Below are 18,471 nucleotides of genomic sequence, written 5' to 3' on the forward strand. Positions count from 1 at the left end.
AAGCTATGATGTCACTTCCTGTCACTACAGCTACTGATTGTGTTTATAAACGTTTCATATGATTCGTAGTTTCATGTACAGGATCTGCTTTTTGTTTCTCTAGTCGATGTTTGATCAAATCTGTCCAACACCAACTCCTTGTGTCCTCGTGTCCTTGTGTCCTTGTGTCTATGTGTATGTGTCCTTGTGTCCTTGTGTCCTTGTGTCCTTGTGTCCTTGTGTCCTCGTGTCCTTGTGTCCTTGTGTCTATGTGTCTATGTGTATGTGTCCTTGTGTCCTTGTGTCCTTGTGTCCTTGTGTCCTTGTGTCTATGTGTATGTGTCCTTGTGTCCTTGTGTCCTTGTGTCCTTGTGTCCTTGTGTCTATGTGTATGTGTCCTTGTGTCCTTGTGTCCTTGTGTCCTTGTGTCTATGTGTATGTGTCCTTGTGTCCTTGTGTCCTTGTGTCCTTGTGTCCTTGTGTCTATGTGTATGTGTCCTTGTGTCCTTGTGTCCTTGTGTCTATGTGTATGTGTCCTTGTGTCCTCGTGTCTTTGTGTCCTTGTGTCCTTGTGTCTATGTGTATGTGTCCTTGTGTCCTTGTGTCCTTGTGTCCTTGTGTCTATGTGTATGTGTCCTTGTGTTCTTGTGTCCTTGTGTCCTTGTGTCCTTGTGTCCTTGTGTCCTTGTGTCCTTGTGTCTATGTGTATGTGTCCTTGTGTCCTTGTGTCCTTGTGTCCTTCTGTCTATGTGTATGTGTCCTTGTGTCCTCGTGTCTTTGTGTCCTTGTGTCCTTGTGTCTATGTGTATGTGTCCTTGTGTCCTTGTGTCCTTGTGTCCTTGTGTCCTTGTGTCTATGTGTATGTGTCCTTGTGTCCTTGTATCCTTGTGTCTATGTGTATGTGTCCTTGTGTCCTTGTGTCCTTGTGTCCTTGTGTCCTTGTGTCCTTGTGTCCTTGTGTCCTTGTGTCCTTGTGTCTATGTGTATGTGTCCTTGTGTCCTTGTGTCCTTGTGTCCTTGTGTCCTTGTGTCTATGTGTCCTTGTGTCCTTGTGTCCTTGTGTCTATGTGTATGTGTCCTTGTGTCCTTGTGTCCTTGTGTCCTTGTGTTTATGTGTATGTGTCCTTGTGTCCTTGTGTCCTTGTGTTCTTGTGTCCTTGTGTCCTTGTGTATGTGTATGTGTATGTGTCCTTGTGTCCTTGTGTCCTTGTGTCCTTGTGTCCTTGTGTCCTTGTGTCTATGTGTATGTGTCCTTGTGTCCTTGTGTCCTTGTGTCCTTGTGTCCTTGTGTTTATGTGTATGTGTCCTTGTGTCCTTGTGTCCTTGTGTCCTTGTGTTCTTGTGTCCTGGTGTCCTTGTGTCTATGTGTATGTGTCCTTGTGTCCTTGTGTCCTTGTGTCCTTGTGTCCTTGTGTCCTTGTGTCCTTGTGTCCTTGTGTCTATGTGTATGTGTCCTTGTGTCCTTGTGTCCTTGTGTCTTTGTGTCCTTGTGTCCTTGTGTCCTTGTGTCTATGTGTATGTGTCCTTGTGTCCTTGTGTCCTCGTGTCCTTGTGTCCTTGTGTCCTTGTGTCTATGTGTATGTGTCCTTGTGTCCTTGTGTCCTTGTGTCCTTGTGTCCTTGTGTCCTTGTGTCTTTGTGTCCTTGTGTCCTCGTGTCCTTGTGTCCTTGTGTCTATGTGTATGTGTCCTTGTGTCCTTGTGTCCTCGTGTCCTTGTGTCCTTGTGTCCTTGTGTCTATGTGTATGTGTCCTTGTGTCCTTGTGTCCTTGTGTCCTTGTGTCCTTGTGTCTTTGTGTCCTTGTGTCCTCGTGTCCTTGTGTCCTTGTGTCTATGTGTATGTGTCCTTGTGTCCTTGTGTCCTTGTGTCCTCGTGTCCTTGTGTCCTTGTGTCCTTGTGTCCTTGTGTCTATGTGTATGTGTCCTTGTGTCCTTGTGTCCTCGTGTCCTTGTGTCCTTGTGTCTATGTGTATGTGTCTATGTGTCCTTGTGTCCTTGTGTCCTTGTGTCCTTGTGTCCTTGTGTCCTCGTGTCCTCGTGTCCTCGTGTCCTCGTGTCCTTGTGTCTATGTGTATGTGTATGTGTATGTGTCCTTGTGTCCTTGTGTCCTTGTGTCTATGTGTATGTGTATGTGTCCTTGTGTCCTTGTGTCCTTGTGTCCTTGTGTCCTTGTGTCCTCGTGTCCTCGTGTCCTTGTGTCTATGTGTATGTGTCCTTGTGTCCTTGTGTCCTCGTGTCCTCGTGTCCTCGTGTCCTCGTGTCCTGTGCTCTACCTGCTCCATGTGGTCCTGCAGACCCTCTATGAGCAGACGGCAGCGGTCCAGGTCACAGTCCCCGGGGACGGAGATCACTCCGAGCGGCTCAGCTGCAAAACAAGTGAGGACAGATGAGTTTCATGGAAGACGCCACGGGGACATGGAGGTGAGGACAGCGCCCCCTGCTGGTCACTCACATGCGTCCCTCAGATGGTCCATGTCGTAGTGCAGAGCCTCGTAGGCCGTCATGCTGATCCGGTTCACTGAGACCTGCAGCGTCTCAGCCACGAGCTGCCGGCTGCACACAAACACACAAACACACAAACACACAAACACACAAACACACAACAGCAACATGATCAGCACACAACACAACAGCTGAGGATCAGGACGAAGACGCCATCGTCTCCAAAGGTCTCAGTCTCGGTTCGTCCAGACTGAGACCACCGGACTGTCCAAAGAGAAGACATGTCAGTGTGGGCGGGGCCTGGAGGTGGATGCTTACTCGTTGAGCTGGGGCATGGAGCTCCTCCTCTTGGTCTTCTGCACCATGTTGGCCTGGTTCCTCAGACTGATGCAGATGATGGACGGGGACAGTTTGCACGGTTCTCCGTCCACCTGCATGGGGATGGACCTCGAGGTGGTGAGGGTCACTTCCTTACACTGGTGGAGCCGCTCGCCGTGACCTCCGACCTGCAGCGTGGCCTGGACACAGACAACAGGGTCTCATGTGGTCTGACGTGGTCTGACGTGGTCTCATGTGGTCTGACGTGGTCTGACGTGGTCTGACGTGGTCTCATGTGGTCTAACGTGGTCTGACGTGGTCTAACGTGGTCTGACGTGGTCTGACGTGGTCTCATGTGGTCTAACGTGGTCTGACCTGGTCTGACGTGGTCTGACGTGGTCTGACGTGATCTCATGTGGTCTGACGTGATCTGACGTGGTCTGACGTGGTCTGACGTGCTCTCATGTGGTCTGACGTGGTCTGACGTGGTCTGACGTGGTTTCATGTGGTCTCATGTGGTCTGACGTGGTCTGACGTGGTCTGACGTGGTCTGACATGGTCTGACGTGGTCTGACATGGTCTGATGCAATCTAACGTGGTCTAACGTGGTCTGACGTAGTCTAACGTGGCCTGATGTGGTCTGACGTGGTTTCATGTGGTCTCATGTGGTCTGACGTGGTCTAACGTGGTCTGACGTAGTCTAACGTGGCCTGATGTGGTCTGACGTGGTTTCATGTGGTCTCATGTGGTCTGACGTGGTCTGACGTGGTCTGACGTGGTCTGACGTGGTGGAGAACTGCCCAGAGCTCACCAGAGACGTCTTGGTGAAGCCGATGACCTCGATGCAGCCGTCGTCCTGACGCTGAGGTTCAAAGTCCTGGTCCTCACTCGGGTGACCCCAAGGCGTGGTCCCCGCACAGTACCTGCAACACACACACACACACACAGCGTGTTGTTCAGGGAGAGAACGTGTGTGTAAGCTGCTCTATGGATCTCTTATTGTTATTATTAGTACCGTACCTAGGGATGTTGAGGAACAGCAGACACTGGAGCTTCAGCTCCTGGATTTTGGAGGTCAGGTCATCGCCGTCACACTGAGGAAGGAGAACACGACATGTATATATTTATATAAATATATATATATATATACTGGCAATCATTGACTGTATATAAAAATCACGACTTCTCTACACTTCTTTACGTTGGGGGGTTAGGGAACCTAAAATATCTCAGATATGAACGCTGCCATCTTGAGGTGATGACAGTGTTTGCAGGTAGAGTCTGTGCAGAACAGAGGCCCCGCCCACACACGCTCCTGATCAATCAGCAGTCAGTCTCAGCTGTCAATCATGATGTCTCAGCCCGTTTTTATATCATCAAATAACTAATTAAAAGCAAAGTGATCAGAAACATGAAGACTGAACACCAGCTCCACTCACCACCACACTGATGTGCTTGGCGAGGTCCTTCGAGGTCCCGCTGAGGAAGTCTGAGAACGCCGTCTGAAACACACACCAACACACACATTACAAAATCCCAATGTGTGTGTGGATCAGACAGAACAGATCCGAGGACACTCACCCCTGCATAGAACATCTTGTTCCTAAAGCGGCTGTTAAACTTCTCTGGATTCGCCTCTAAAAAACAGAAACATTCAACCAGTTCAACCTGTTTTTAAACAGAAAATAGACTTGTTTCATTTGATCCTGACAAACAGAGACAGAAGGAGACTGTTCACGTCTCCAACCATTTAGATTGTATTGATCTCTGAGAGACCAGAACAGCAAAGGTATCAGGAGGACTGGTCCAAAAGTCCAAACTATCCAACAAAGTGTTTTCACTCTGGAACAGAACCTGGTTCAGTTTGATCCAGACCCAGAACTCCTCTTCTGCTCTGAGGAACCTTTCACACCTGATGTTTAGGTTCAGACTGAAATGAAGAGTCTGAAGCTCTGAACCAAACCAGGTGTGAACGAGATTCACAAACTGAGTAGAAGATCTTCAGACTGGACATATGTCTCACAGCAACCGAGCGCTGGTGGACGGCGCAAAATCCGTCCAGTGACATTGAGAGACACGTTCCTGGAGTCAGTCGTCTTAGTCAGTTTTAAAGTGTTGATTCTTAGTCGACTGACACAAGAACACAAACACATGAAGAGAAAACATATCAAAAGATCAGGAAACAACATGTGTGGGAGTGAACCGACCTCTGGATTCATGGAAGCCCAGTGTGACGTGAGCATCGAAGCCCAGACTGAAGTAGTTGTTGAAGACGTCAATAGGAAGCTGAGAAAGAACGTGAAGGATCAGACTGTGTAATGACCAGGTTCAGAAAATCTTAGCAGAAATTTGGTCTGTTCAAACGGACTCTGTCGGTCTGATGCCCGTCGCTCTCCTCAGGTCCAGCATCCGGGTTCGGCTCCACCTTCAGGTTCCAGCGGTCCAGCTGCACCATGTTTCCATCCTCAACGTGTGACAGGATCTTGGTGATGGGTTCGTCAGTGTAACCCTGAGACAGCAGCACAAGGTCAGTGAAAGCAGGACGTCCGTCTGCAGTCACTGGAGTCAAGTCACTTTCAATCCATCAAGTCAATTAAACCCCAGTTAAACCCCAGTGTAACTCCAGTTAAACCCCAGTGTAACTCCAGTTAAACCCCAGTGTAACAACAGTTAAACCCGAGTGTAACAACAGTTAAACCCCAGTGTAACTCCAGTTAAACCCCAGTTAAACCCCAGTGTAACTCCAGTTAAACCCCAGTGTAACAACAGTTAAACCCCAGTGTAACAACAGTTAAACCCCAGTGTAACAACAGTTAAACCCCAGTGTAACAACAGTTAAACCCGAGTGTAACAACAGTTAAACCCCAGTGTAACTCCAGTTAAACCCCAGTTAAACCCCAGTGTAACTCCAGTTAAACCCCAGTGTAACAACAGTTAAACCCCAGTGTTACTCCAGTTAAACCCCAGTGTAACAACAGTTAAACCCCAGTGTAACAACAGTTAAACCCCAGTGTAACAACAGTTAAACCCCAGTGTAACAACAGTTAAACCCCAGTGTTACTCCAGTTAAACCCCAGTGTAACAACAGTTAAACCCCAGTGTAACAACAGTTAAACCCGAGTGTAACTCCAGTTAAACCCCAGTGTAACTCCAGTTAAACCCCAGTGTAACAACAGTTAAACCCCAGTGTAACAACAGTTAAACCCCAGTGTAACAACAGTTAAACCCCAGTGTAACAACAGTTAAACCCCAGTGTAACTCCAGTTAAACCCCAGTGTAACTCCAGTTAAACCCAAGTGTAACAACAGTTAAACCCCAGTGTAACAACAGTTAAACCCCAGTGTAACAACAGTTAAACCCCAGTGTAACAACAGTTAAACCCCAGTGTAACTTCAGTTAAACCCCAGTGTAACTCCAGTTAAACCCCAGTGTAACTCCAGTTAAACCTAATGTAACTCCAGTTAAACCCCAGTGTAACAACAGTTAAACCCCAGTGTAACTCCAGTGTAACAACAGTTAAACCCCAGTGTAACTCCAGTTAAACCCCAATGTAACTCCAGTGTAACAACAGTTAAACCCCAGTGTAACTCCAGTTAAACCCCAGTGTAACTCCAGTTAAACCCCAGTGTAACTCCAGTGTAACAACAGTTAAACCCCAGTGTAACTCCAGTTAAACCCCAGTGTAACCCCAGTGTAACTCCAGTTAAACCCCAGTGTAACCCCAGTGTAACTCCAGTTAAACCCCAGTGTAACTCCAGTGTAACAACAGTTAAACCCCAGTGTAACTCCAGTTAAACCCCAGTGTAACTCCAGTGTAACAACAGTTAAACCCCAGTGTAACTCCAGTTAAACCCCAGTGTAACTCCAGTGTAACAACAGTTAAACCCCAGTGTAACTCCAGTTAAACCCCAGTGTAACTCCAGTTAAACCCCAGTGTAACTCCAGTGTAACAACAGTTAAACCCCAGTGTAACTCCAGTTAAACCCCAGTGTAACCCCAGTGTAACTCCAGTTAAACCCCAGTGTAACCCCAGTGTAACTCCAGTTAAACCCCAGTGTAACTCCAGTGTAACAACAGTTAAACCGCAGTGTAACTCCAGTTAAACCCCAGTGTAACTCCAGTTAAACCCCAGTGTAACTCCAGTTAAACCCCAGTGTAACAACAGTTAAACCGCAGTGTAACTCCAGTTAAACCCCAGTGTAACTCCAGTTAAACCCCAGTGTAACTCCAGTTAAACCTCAGTGTAACTCCAGTTAAACCCAATGTAACCCCAGTTAAACCCCAGTGTAACAACAGTTAAACCCCAGTGTAACTCCAGTTAAACCCCAGTGTAACTCCAGTTAAACCCCAGTGTAACTCCAGTTAAACCCCAGTGTAACAACAGTTAAACCCCAGTGTAACTCCAGTTAAACTCCAGTGTAACTCCAGTTAAACCCCAGTGTAACTCCAGTTAAACCCCAGTGTAACTCCAGTTAAACCCCAGTGTAACTCCAGTTAAACCCCAGTGTAACTCCAGTTAAACCCCAGTGTAACTCCAGTTAAACCCCAGTGTAACTCCAGTTAAACCCCAGTGTAACAACAGTTAAACCTCAGTGTAACTCCAGTTAAACCCCAGTGTAACCCCAGTTAAACCCCAGTGTAACAACAGTTAAACCCCAATGTAACAACAGTTAAACCCCAGTGTAACTCCAGTTAAACCCCAGTGTAACTCCAGTTAAACCCCAATGTAACAACAGTTAAACCCCAATGTAACAACAGTTAAACCCCAGTGTAACTCCAGTTAAACCCCAGTGTAACCCCAGTTAAACCCCAATGTAACAACAGTTAAACCCCAGTGTAACTCCAGTTAAACCTAATGTAACTCCAGTTAAACCCCAGTGTAACAACAGTTAAACCCCAGTGTAACTCCAGTTAAACCCCAGTGTAACTCCAGTTAAACCCCAGTGTAACTCCAGTTAAACCCCAATGTAACAACAGTTAAACCCCAATGTAACAACAGTTAAACCCCAGTGTAACTCCAGTTAAACCCAATGTAACCCCAGTTAAACCCCAGTGTAACAACAGTTAAACCCCAGTGTAACTCCAGTTAAACCCCAGTGTAACTCCAGTTAAACCCCAGTGTAACTCCAGTTAAACCCCAATGTAACAACAGTTAAACCCCAATGTAACAACAGTTAAACCCCAGTGTAACTCCAGTTAAACCCCAGTGTAACCCCAGTTAAACCCCAATGTAACAACAGTTAAACCCCAGTGTAACAACAGTTAAACCCCAGTGTAACTCCAGTTAAACCCCAGTGTAACTCCAGTTAAACCCCAGTGTAACCCCAGTTAAACCCCAATGTAACAACAGTTAAACCCCAGTGTAACAACAGTTAAACCCCAGTGTAACTCCAGTTAAACCCCAGTGTAACCCCAGTTAAACCCCAATGTAACAACAGTTAAACCCCAGTGTAACTCCAGTTAAACCCCAGTGTAACTCCAGTTAAACCCCAGTGTAACTCCAGTTAAACCCCAGTGTAACTCCAGTTAAACCCCAGTGTAACTCCAGTTAAACCCCAGTGTAACTCCAGTTAAACTCACCCCTCCCCAGTTCAGAGTCCTTGCGAGGTCATTGCCGGTCCCCAGAGGAAGGATGGCCACAGGAGGCTGAGGACAAAGATCTAACTGGTCCAAAACTGACAAGATCCATCCAACCTGAGCACACACACACACACACACACACACACACACACACACACACACACACACAGATATAAGAAATGAGAAGGAGAGAAACAAAATGTTTGATCTTATTGTTGCCTCTGAACAGTGTTGTTGTGTTGTTGTGTGACAGCACCGGGCTCACCGTCCCGTCCCCCCCACAGGCCAGGACCCTCAGGTTGGGCACATGGCCGAACAGCTCCAATCTGCAGGGGACAAACATTTATCTCACTAACGATGAACGATGAATATTATATAATTTAACTCTTTTTAGAGGAAAAATGACAAAAGAAAGTTCAGAGTAAAACTTCTGTTATTGTTCCAGGGTCACTTCACAGCTTGTCCTGGTCCTCAGGGATCCTGTAGCTCCTCCTCCTCACAGGACACTCCACCCCATGAGCGAGGGAGGATCAAACAGGGCAGGTAGAGAGTTGCCCTGGGGCGAGGGAGGCCGGTCTTACCCCTCTCTGGGTCCAGCCTTCGTCAGGTCGAACACCTGCCGAGGGTTCAGGTACCACATGAAGGACTGGATGATCTTTGCTCCCTGAAGGACACAAACACCTGCCATCACAATCTGAAGCACAAACCTGTTCTTCAGTCTGTGATTATTTGTCTTGAGGAAAATCGATATCTTTGCTTTAAAGTTACAACGATCAATCACACGAGTCTGAGCTCCTCAGTTACGTTGGATGAGGAAAAGCAAACAGCGGTTGTGTCTGAGCTACAACTCTTTCCAGATTTTCCAGAGTAAAGAAGCCACGTAAAAACCTGAAGCATCGACAGAAAAGATCCGTTGATTGGTCAGAGCTTTTTAAAAATGTTTCATCTTCCACATGTTTCTGACAACTTAGTTGCTGATGTGAATATGTTAGTCCATATATATAATATATACATTGAACATGTGTTTGTGTAATTACGGATGGTGTATCTTGTACAGTTAAAATCTGTGGTGGCTCATTCTGGTTGAGTCAGTGTTTCACTGTAATGTGGGGGTGGAGCCTCTGACGGAGCAGTGCAGGGAGGGGCGTGTCTGTATTCCAGAATCCCTTGTTCAACGTTAACCGATTAATAACATGTATTGATTGATTGTTGTTAATTCAGTTAATCTCATTAAACCCGCAGGTGTTTGTTTCTCCTGCGGCGACTGACGGGTGGCGTGGAGGTGACGCACCTGGTTCCCGCCGCTCTTCGGGTTAACGAACACCAGCAGAGGCTTCATGAGCTGCGACGGCAGCGGCTTCACCAGGAAGGGCTTCCAGCGGCCATCTTGCAGCTGAGAGACAGTGGAAACATCAGTCCACATCTCAACCTCGTCACTTTGTATTTGACCTCAAACATGAAGTATTCAGTTTCTATAGAGCTGCTTCCCAGAAACGATTCCTGTGCTGACGACTCGTGGCCACTAGGGGGTCACATGGGTCGGTTCTCACCTCAGCTCCCTTCTTACTGGACTTGTTGCTTTTCAGCGACGTCCTTTTCTTCTTCTTACTCGACTTCAGAGACGTCTGCAGAGGACGACAAACACGACATGAGAATGTGTGTCTCTGTGTGGACGTTCACAACAACACAACCAGGAAGTGAGTCAACGGCCGACTGTGACTCTGTGACGTGGTTACGCCACTTGTCAAAGGTGTGTGTGTGTGTGTGTGTGCGTGTGTGTGTGTGTGTACCTGTGGGCGGCGGACCCTGAGGATCCAGGTGGGGGGGATGATGACAGAGGCGTGAGCTCCCAGAGTGCACCTCTCCTCTATCTGCTGCAGCATGAAGCACGTCACCTTGTTGTGATACTGAAACACGGAGAGAGAGAATATGAACTGAATCCAAGTTGTTTTATATCAAAACAATAAAAGAGGAGGAGTTTGCTGTTTCTGATCTTTATTTCATGACAATTTAAAGATTTTTTGTTATAGACTTTCAAAGTTCGATTCCTTGATATTTTCAGCCATAATATTTTAACCATCCAAGGTCGACTCACCAGAAACTACGAGACCGTGACGTTCTCAAAGCAGAAGCTCACTGTTACCATCTACTAGCAGCTCCTTGTTTCCGTGGCAACAAATGATAAATCGTTGGATGGGGTCTTTTATTGAGAGTGGGGGTGTCTGCACGTCACTGCTGAGCAACGACTGACTCATCAGACAGAAAACCCTGAGCCCTCTGGGGGTCAGAGGTCAGCCACCCCCGCCCTGACTTACCGCCTGTTTGCACCACGAGCAGCTGATGGCGATTATCTCTTTGCTGTGAAATGAAAACTTCTGTTGGAATCCCTGAAGGAGAGAGAAGAGGCGGAGTCAGCTGCAGGACGCCTGAGCCCAGTGGCCGGACGAGGGGGTGGAGTCTCACCTTCCCGCACTGTCCACACCTCCCTGTCTGACGCCTCCTGTGGACCCAGTGATGTCGCACAACGTGGGACTGAAACACACAACCCGTCCACTGACTCAGTTTCACATTGAACTTGTTCATCTTCATGTTGTTAAAGTGACTCTGACCTCTCGAGCAGCTCGACATCCCGCTTCTCTGAACGACGGCTTGCACCTGAAATTGATCTGATCATAAAGAGAAGAGAGAGTGAGGAGAGTGATCCTAGATGAACTCTGTCACTCCAGAGATGATCCAGAGTTTACCTTCTCCAGCTGCTGCATACACATGCTGTGGACTGAGATCTTACATCCAGCACACTTCTTCCTCGGTACAGTCTTTTGCTGCTTAAAAACAGAAGTGATTGTGTTATACAGTTCGATCAGAGGAGGATTGTGTAGGTACGTGTCAACAGTAAGAAGAACCACTAAGTGTTTGCAGAACTTTGAGAAGACGCTGTGACTCACCAGTGATTTAGCGACGCAGTTCTGTTCCCCGACATAACAGAAGTCTCCCGAGCCGCTGGTCTCCACCCAGATGTGCTCCCCCAGCTGTGCGCTGTCCTGTGATGGACGAGAGGACCAGAGTCTCACAGCTTGTACTTGTGTCCTGGGAGAGGGATCCTCACATGTGACTCTCTGAGCTTTATTTTGACATTTTAAACTGTTTGTTGAAACTTTTGAATGAATAACATTGAAACGTTGTCTCTCAGAATGAATGAAATAGTGCTTTACAGTGGTTGTAGCATTATAAATCCTTTATCTCTTATTTGAAGAGTCTCTTTCTGCTCAGTTAGTGTTTCACAGGTTCAATCATCACTTTGTTAAGAGTTGGCGAGTAGCTCACGCTCCAGTCCACGGTGCTGCTGGGCTCCGGCGGCGGGGGGGCGCTCTGTGCAGACACGTTGGGCTGAGTGGCTCCGGGCTGGAGGCCCGACTTCGCTATAGCTTTCCTGAAACCACAAGAGGACAAACAAGCTGTGAATAAAACAGTTTCAGTTTTTAATATTTTCCTTTGTGTCTCTTAGCTGAAGAACCTGGATAAAGTTCCACGAGTTTAATGACGTTAAAGTTTTTAACTCTGTCAACATAATGTTCCTCAGCTTCCTCACTGTTCACCGATCGATGCGTTTCACTGATTTAAATGATCAGTGACGTCACCACTGTCGTTGCTATGGTTACCTGCCGCCTCATAAATGAAGCATTGATAAAACTGTTTTACTGTTGATTGAATGAAACAGTTCTGAAACAAAAATCTGGAACCATTTCTTCAGCTCGCTAGTGTTGGAATTTCAAACTTTTTAACTATAGTGTGTGTCTGACTGAACTCCAACCAAATAAAGATTTAGCTAGAACAGTTTTAGTTAGATATTAGGGCTTCATACAAATGATTTTAATAACTGTTGCTGCTAAGTGTTAATAATAAATCTATTTACTTGTTCTAATACTTAACTTCTGATATTAAAGCATAAATTCCCTCAGATTCATTAAACTCACAGAGATCCAGGAACTGTCAGGTTTGTTTTGATTTAGCTGAAACATAATATTCTTTGCTTCGCTGGACAACAATTTTGCCCCACATTGCATCTGTGGTTCAAGGCCATTTATGAAGTAAACAGGTTGCCAAGCAACTAAAGCGTCATGGGGAGTGTCTCCCTGTTCTACTTCCGTATTCCAAAAGCCAGGAGGATGGATTACGCGTGCGCACTTCAGAGGAGGAGGAACGAAGATCTACTGATATAGAATGGACAGATGACGGATGTTCGAGGCGTTCTGATACAACTAATGTACTGGAAGCTCCCATTGCTTTACTGATAACCTGTTCATTGCTTTCTAAATAAATTCTTGATTGAGCAAACTGAGTTCGGCTCTTCTTCTCTTAAAGGATAAAAGAACACGTTTCAACACTAGTTTCTTTGTTTCCCTATAAACAATATTTCAACATTTTTAAGAAACCAGGAGAAAACAGTGTTTTTAAAACTGGTAGATTTGAGAAGTTTGTGTGTTTTTCTCAGTCAGAAGCTGAACTGCAGCCGGACTACATACAGCAGGAAGGAGCTCCAGCTGTCCAGGCGGGAGTTGTGGGCCCCCAGGGGACTGAGGGGGCCGGGACCCCTGTGGCCGGCCTGGTGGTGCAGGTAGTAGACTGAAGTCCTGCGGCTGGCCAGTGGGGGGCGTCTTCCAGGCACACCGCTGGACACGGTGGAGATCCTCCTCCTCTTCCTCTGGCTGGAGGCGTGGCTGTAAGGAGCACAGTCTCCTGCCAGCACCTGGGAGGAGTTCCTCCGGAGGCAGCGCGGCGCCCGGATCCCGGGCCGCGAGGCCGGGGGCAGCCGGGGGGGCTTCCTCATCACCTCCAGGACGGTGGAGGATGGAGACAAGTGCGGATCAAGGGACCAGGAGACGTCGTCCACCTCATCCAGTTGCTCCGCCTCTGACAGCTGACTGGATTCTGATTGGCTGTCGTTGGCAGTGAAGTCATCGCCACCGTCATCGTCGCCGTCTGATTGGAGACTGCTGGAGCGTGAAAAGATCCTCCTGTTGGCACCTCCCCTCCCCTCCACCTGCTGCTCCCCGGCAGGTAGCTCCGCCCCCGGTCCCTCCTCCTCCTCCTCCTCCTCAGTCATCTGGATCAGACTGGCGAGCAACATGGACGGCCCCAGAAGGTGAGTGTCGATGGTTCGCAGCTTCCCCAACTTCCTCCGGCGAACAGCGAACCGGGGGTTGAGGCTGGGCGTGGTGGTGCTGGAGCGCCTGCGAGCTTGCCCCGCCCACCCAGTGTTCCGGGAGGACTTTGCCAAACCCCCCCTGTCCGAACCCGGCCGCCCTGCCTGCAGCTGGACGCTGGACCGGCGCCGCTGGGTCAGGGTTGAGGAGGGAAGCCCCACGCTGGACCTGCGCCGGGCCCTGCTGGTCGGCAGCGCCACGCTGGGCCTCCGCTGGCGGCAGGGTGTGGCCTCCGCATGCACCTGAAGAACAGCTTCCTTCCTCTTAAAGTGACGACGGAAGAAGGTTGCCATGTTGGACGCAGAGAGGGGGCGGGGCCCTGAGACACTCGTCTGTGGCTGTCGGATGTAAAACCCAGTTAGCGTTACAGGTAGAAGCTACATGTCTATAGAACCGGATGTGTAGAACCACACTGACTGTCAGCATGAAAATACCAAAACATCGCCAGCCTCTGACTCACAGATCCAACATCACCTGGAAACTACTTCCCCTGTTTCTATGTTTTATTTATTTATGAACAAAAATGTCTCCAGGTTTGAAAATCCAATTATTATCCTTAAAGACATTTGACCACGAGTGAAATCCCTTGTTTAACGTGGATCCTCAGATGCTGTTCCCCCGTCTGACACCAGGAGGCGGGTCGGAATGAGGCGGGTCGGAATGAGGCGGGTCGGAATGAGGCGGGTCGGAAGGAGGCGGGTCGGAATGAGGCGGGTCGGAAGGAGGCGGGTCGGAATGAGGCGGGTCAGAAGGAGGCGGGTCAGAATGGGGCGGGTCGGAATGAGGCGGGTCGGAATGAGGCGGGTCAGAAGGAGGCGGGTCAGAAGGAGGCGGGTCGGAATGAGGCGGGTCGGAATGAGGCGGGTCGGAATGAGGCGGGTCAGAATGAGGCGGGTCAGAAGGAGGCGGGTCAGAAGGAGGCGGGTCGGAATGAGGCGGGTCGGAATGAGGCGGGTCGGAATGAGGCGGGTCGGAATGAGGCAGGTCAGAATGAGGCGGGTCGGAATGAGGCGGGTCGGAATGAGGCAGGTCAGAATGAGGCGGGTCGGAATGAGGCGGGTCGGAATGGGGCGGGTCAGAATGAGGCGGGTCAGAATGAGGCGGGTCGGAATGAGGCGGGTCGGAAGGAGGCGGGTCAGAATGAGGCGGGTCAGAAGGAGGCGGGTCACAGAGGTAGCACGTTACAGAACATCAGAACAGACTGTGTCAGATCACGGAAACTGTGACATCAGCATAAGGTTGTGATGATATGAAAACATCATGATTGACAGCTGACACTGACTCACGATTGGTCGAGCTCCACCATCACTACTGTACATGAACACAGACAATCTCTGTGCAGCCGTTATTAACGTTGTGAACATCTGAATGTGTTGCTGCTCTAACCAGGAACATGAATTATAAAACAGTCAGAGGAAGAGTTGTCCTGTCTCCACGGGGGGGGGGGCAGGAAGCAGCTGTAATGAAGTCCTGACTCCCGCTGGCTCCTTGTCCTCCAGCACTACACCAATAACTACTGTGTGACCACAGTGTCACCACTCCAGCTGCAGCATGGACAGATCGTTAGTTAGTTCGTTAATTTATAGAGCTTCCTCCTTTTCACCAGTCTTACCAGCAGCCAATCACAGCGCTCAGGTGACCCTCTGGTCAGAGGCTCCCACAGCTCACTGTCCAATCATAACCTGCCGCTGAGCAACGCGTCCTCCAATCACTGACTGAACGACACGTCACCGTGGAAACGTCCACAGTGAACTCATCTACTACAACACTGACATGTTCCTCACATGTTCCTCACATGTTCCTGACATGTTCCTCACATGTTCCTCACATGTTCCTCACATGTTCCTCACATGTTCCTGACATTTTCCTGACTTGTTCCTCATATTTTCCTCACATGTTCCTGACATGTTCCTCACATGTTCCTCACATGTTCCTCACATGTTCCTCACATGTTCCTCACATGTTCCTCACATGTTCTGCAGGTTCTGTCTGTGAGAACAAATGTCTGAGTCAGAGTCTCTGGACATGTTTTGGATCTTCTCCTGCAGCCTCCTGGTAACACATCTGTAACATGTCAGAGTCCATGTGAGGAACCAGCAGGAGGACGTGTGGAAGCTTCTCAGAGAGCGAGTGGACGTGTGGACCAGGTTTCTAACACGTGACGCCTGCTTCAGCTTCACATTGTGTTCAGCAACATCTTCATTATTTGAAACCAGAAGTAACCATATTTGGAGGAGTGCGTGGTGAAGCTCGAGGACACGCCCACCTACACCTGCTCCCATTGGACGGTACTAGCTGTCAATCACACTGTGGTTCCCCCCCGGTGCTTTATGGTCTGTTAAATTCTAAATGATTATAACTCATTAGATGAACATCAGCTGTTTGAAGAAGAATTGAAACTAGAGACGTAATAAAGTGAGAAGAAGAGTCACTGTCTTCAGAAACATCCAGAGGAGTCGTCCAGACCCAGAAGAATCATTTACAGTTCACTGACAAAGACTCGGGAAAGTTTTTCAAGTTCGATTTCAAGTACAAAATTCCTTTTTATTTGGATATCAATAAAGTTTATATCAATCAATTAATCAAATATTGTTTGTTTAGGTGAGACATCGTCTGTTCTTCATCCTCAACAAGAGTCAAACTATTAATATGCTGTTGATTCATGAAACTATAAGTCATCAGTTTCATGTCAGTGAGTAAAACTGTCGGTTGACTTCAGAATAAAACCTAAAGACTCATTACAACACACACACACACACACACACACACACACACACACACACACACACACACACACACACAGAATAATTGTCTAAGAAGGTCCAATTGATAAAAAGTTAAAAACATCAAATAAAATTCACAGCAGAGAATTAAAAGAAGCTTAATGAGATACAACCTGAGAGGAAGAGTGAGTCGTCCTAAACTGAAGAAGAGGAAGAGCACACTGAGAGAGGCCGGGCGAGAGAGGCAGGAGCACATAGAGAGAGAGGGTGGGGGGGACAGAGAGAGTGAGAGAGAGAGAGAGAGAGAGAGAGAGAGAGAGAGAGAGAGAGATAGAGAGAGAGAGAGAGAGAGAGAGAGAGAGAGAGAGAGAGAGAGGGATAGAGAGAGAGAGATAGAGAGAGAGACAGAGCGAGACAGAGAGAGAGAGAGAGAGAGAGAGAGAGAGAGAGAGAGAAGAGAGAGGGATAGAGAGAGAGAGATAGAGAGAGAGACAGAGCGAAACAGAGAGAGAGAGAGAGAGAGGGATAGAGAGAGAGAGATAGAGAGAGAGACAGAGCGAAAGAGAGAGAGAGAGAGGGATAGAGAGAGAGAGATAGAGAGAGAGACAGAGCGAGACAGAGCGAGACAGAGAGAGAGAGAGACAGAGAGAGAGAGACAGAGCGAGACAGAGCGAGACAGAGAGAGAGAGAGAGAGAGAGAGAGAGAGAGAGAGAGAGAGAGAGAGAGAGAGAGAGAAGAGAGATAGAGAGAGAGAGAGAGACAGAGCGAGACAGAGAGAGAGTGAGGTCAAGCTGCTGTTATAAATTAAGTCTTTTTCTCTGAATCTTCTGATTAAATAAATCAATCTGATCTGAGATCAGCGTCGTCTCCGTCTCTGTGTTGAAGTTCAGATCCATCATCTGATCCAGGACCAGTTCCATCAGGAGCCTTTTGTCCCGGCTCACTTGAATGCAGCTCATCCTCAGATCAATGGAGCCGCCGGCCCACTCCAACATCCCAGAATACTCTTCATTAACACTTGAAGGCTCCGGCTCTGCTGCATTATGGATGTGATGAAACAACAGGATCTGAGGCTGCATGTTAATGTGTCCTCAGGGTCTCTGCTCCTGGGGACCAGGTCCCTCAGTCCTCAGGGTCTCTGCTCCTGGGGACCAGGTCCCTCAGTCCTCAGGGTCTCTGCTCCTGGGGACCAGGTCCCTCAGTCCTCAGGGTCTCTGCTCCTGGGGACCACGTCCCTCAGTCCTCAGGGTCTCTGCTCCTGGGGACCAGGTCCCTCACTCCTCAGGGTCTCTGCTCCTGGGGACCAGGTCCCTCAGTCCTCAGGGTCTCTGCTCCTGGGGACCAGGTCCCTCACTCCTCAGGGTCTCTGCTCCTGGGGACCATGTCCCTCAGTCCTCAGGGTCTCTGCTCCCGGGGACCACGTCCCTCAGTCCTCAGGGTCTCTGCTCCTGAGGACCAGGTCCCTCACTCCTCAGGGTCTCTGCTCCTGGGGACCACGTCCCTCAGTCCTCAGGGTCTCTGCTCCCGGGGACCACGTCCCTCAGTCCTCAGGGTCTCTGCTCCCGGGGACCACGTCCCTCAGTCCTCAGGGTCTCTGCTCCTGGGGACCAGGTCCCTCACTCCTCAGGGTCTCTGCTCCTGGGGACCACGTCCCTCACTCCTCAGGGTCTCTGCTCCTGGGGACCACGTCCCTCAGTCCTCAGGGTCTCTGCTCCTGGGGACCACGTCCCTCACTCCTCAGGGTCTCTGCTCCTGGGGACCAGGTCCCTCAGTCCTCAGGTCTGTGCTCCTGGGGACCACGTCCCTCAGTCCTCAGGGTCTCTGCTCCTGGCGACCAGGTCCCTCAGTCCTCAGGGTCTCTGCTCCTGGGGACCACGTCCCTCAGTCCTCAGGGTCTCTGCTCCTGGGGACCACGTCCCTCACTCCTCAGGGTCTCTGCTCCTGGGGACCACGTCCCTCAGTCCTCGGGGTCTCTGCTCCTGGGGACCAGGTCCCTCAGTCCTCAGGTCTCCTACCAGACCTTCAGTCAGATCCTCACTTCATCCAACAGCAGAACAACCATCATCTCTCCCCGGCGTCAATCATGGGAACAAACATACAGATACTAATAACTGACAGGATTTAAAGTTACTAGTTAAGAACAGTTCTAAAGCTCTTCTGGTTTGTTCTAGTCTAGAAGGTAGGGGGTGTGGCCTGGGGGGGAAAGAGGTCGTTCTCGGTTGGCGG

At 49.0% G+C, this 18,471-nt stretch overlaps 1 protein-coding gene across 1 annotated transcript in view; it reads right to left on the reverse strand.

Annotated features, from left to right (window-relative positions):
* dgkzb (diacylglycerol kinase, zeta b) overlaps positions 1 to 13,814 on the reverse strand; it is a 20,636-nt gene extending 6,822 nt beyond the window's left edge. The window contains exons 1-22 of the mRNA XM_061076339.1: positions 12,841 to 13,814; positions 11,642 to 11,747; positions 11,263 to 11,358; positions 11,062 to 11,139; positions 10,927 to 10,983; positions 10,781 to 10,849; positions 10,633 to 10,704; positions 10,108 to 10,224; positions 9,868 to 9,942; positions 9,609 to 9,710; positions 8,899 to 8,981; positions 8,583 to 8,643; positions 8,318 to 8,431; positions 5,106 to 5,246; positions 4,945 to 5,023; positions 4,319 to 4,374; positions 4,177 to 4,239; positions 3,758 to 3,831; positions 3,549 to 3,660; positions 2,738 to 2,937; positions 2,430 to 2,530; positions 2,251 to 2,342 (exon numbers count right to left, since the gene is read on the reverse strand). Coding sequence (XP_060932322.1) covers positions 2,251 to 2,342; positions 2,430 to 2,530; positions 2,738 to 2,937; positions 3,549 to 3,660; positions 3,758 to 3,831; positions 4,177 to 4,239; positions 4,319 to 4,374; positions 4,945 to 5,023; positions 5,106 to 5,246; positions 8,318 to 8,431; positions 8,583 to 8,643; positions 8,899 to 8,981; positions 9,609 to 9,710; positions 9,868 to 9,942; positions 10,108 to 10,224; positions 10,633 to 10,704; positions 10,781 to 10,849; positions 10,927 to 10,983; positions 11,062 to 11,139; positions 11,263 to 11,358; positions 11,642 to 11,747; positions 12,841 to 13,814 — 2,922 coding nt within the window. The remainder of the gene's footprint in view (positions 1 to 2,250; positions 2,343 to 2,429; positions 2,531 to 2,737; positions 2,938 to 3,548; positions 3,661 to 3,757; positions 3,832 to 4,176; positions 4,240 to 4,318; positions 4,375 to 4,944; positions 5,024 to 5,105; positions 5,247 to 8,317; positions 8,432 to 8,582; positions 8,644 to 8,898; positions 8,982 to 9,608; positions 9,711 to 9,867; positions 9,943 to 10,107; positions 10,225 to 10,632; positions 10,705 to 10,780; positions 10,850 to 10,926; positions 10,984 to 11,061; positions 11,140 to 11,262; positions 11,359 to 11,641; positions 11,748 to 12,840) is intronic.
* Positions 13,815 to 18,471: the final 4,657 nt, after the last annotated feature.

This window comes from Limanda limanda, chromosome 8 (genome assembly GCF_963576545.1).
Source record: "Limanda limanda chromosome 8, fLimLim1.1, whole genome shotgun sequence".
Taxonomy (NCBI): Eukaryota; Metazoa; Chordata; class Actinopteri; order Pleuronectiformes; family Pleuronectidae; genus Limanda; species Limanda limanda.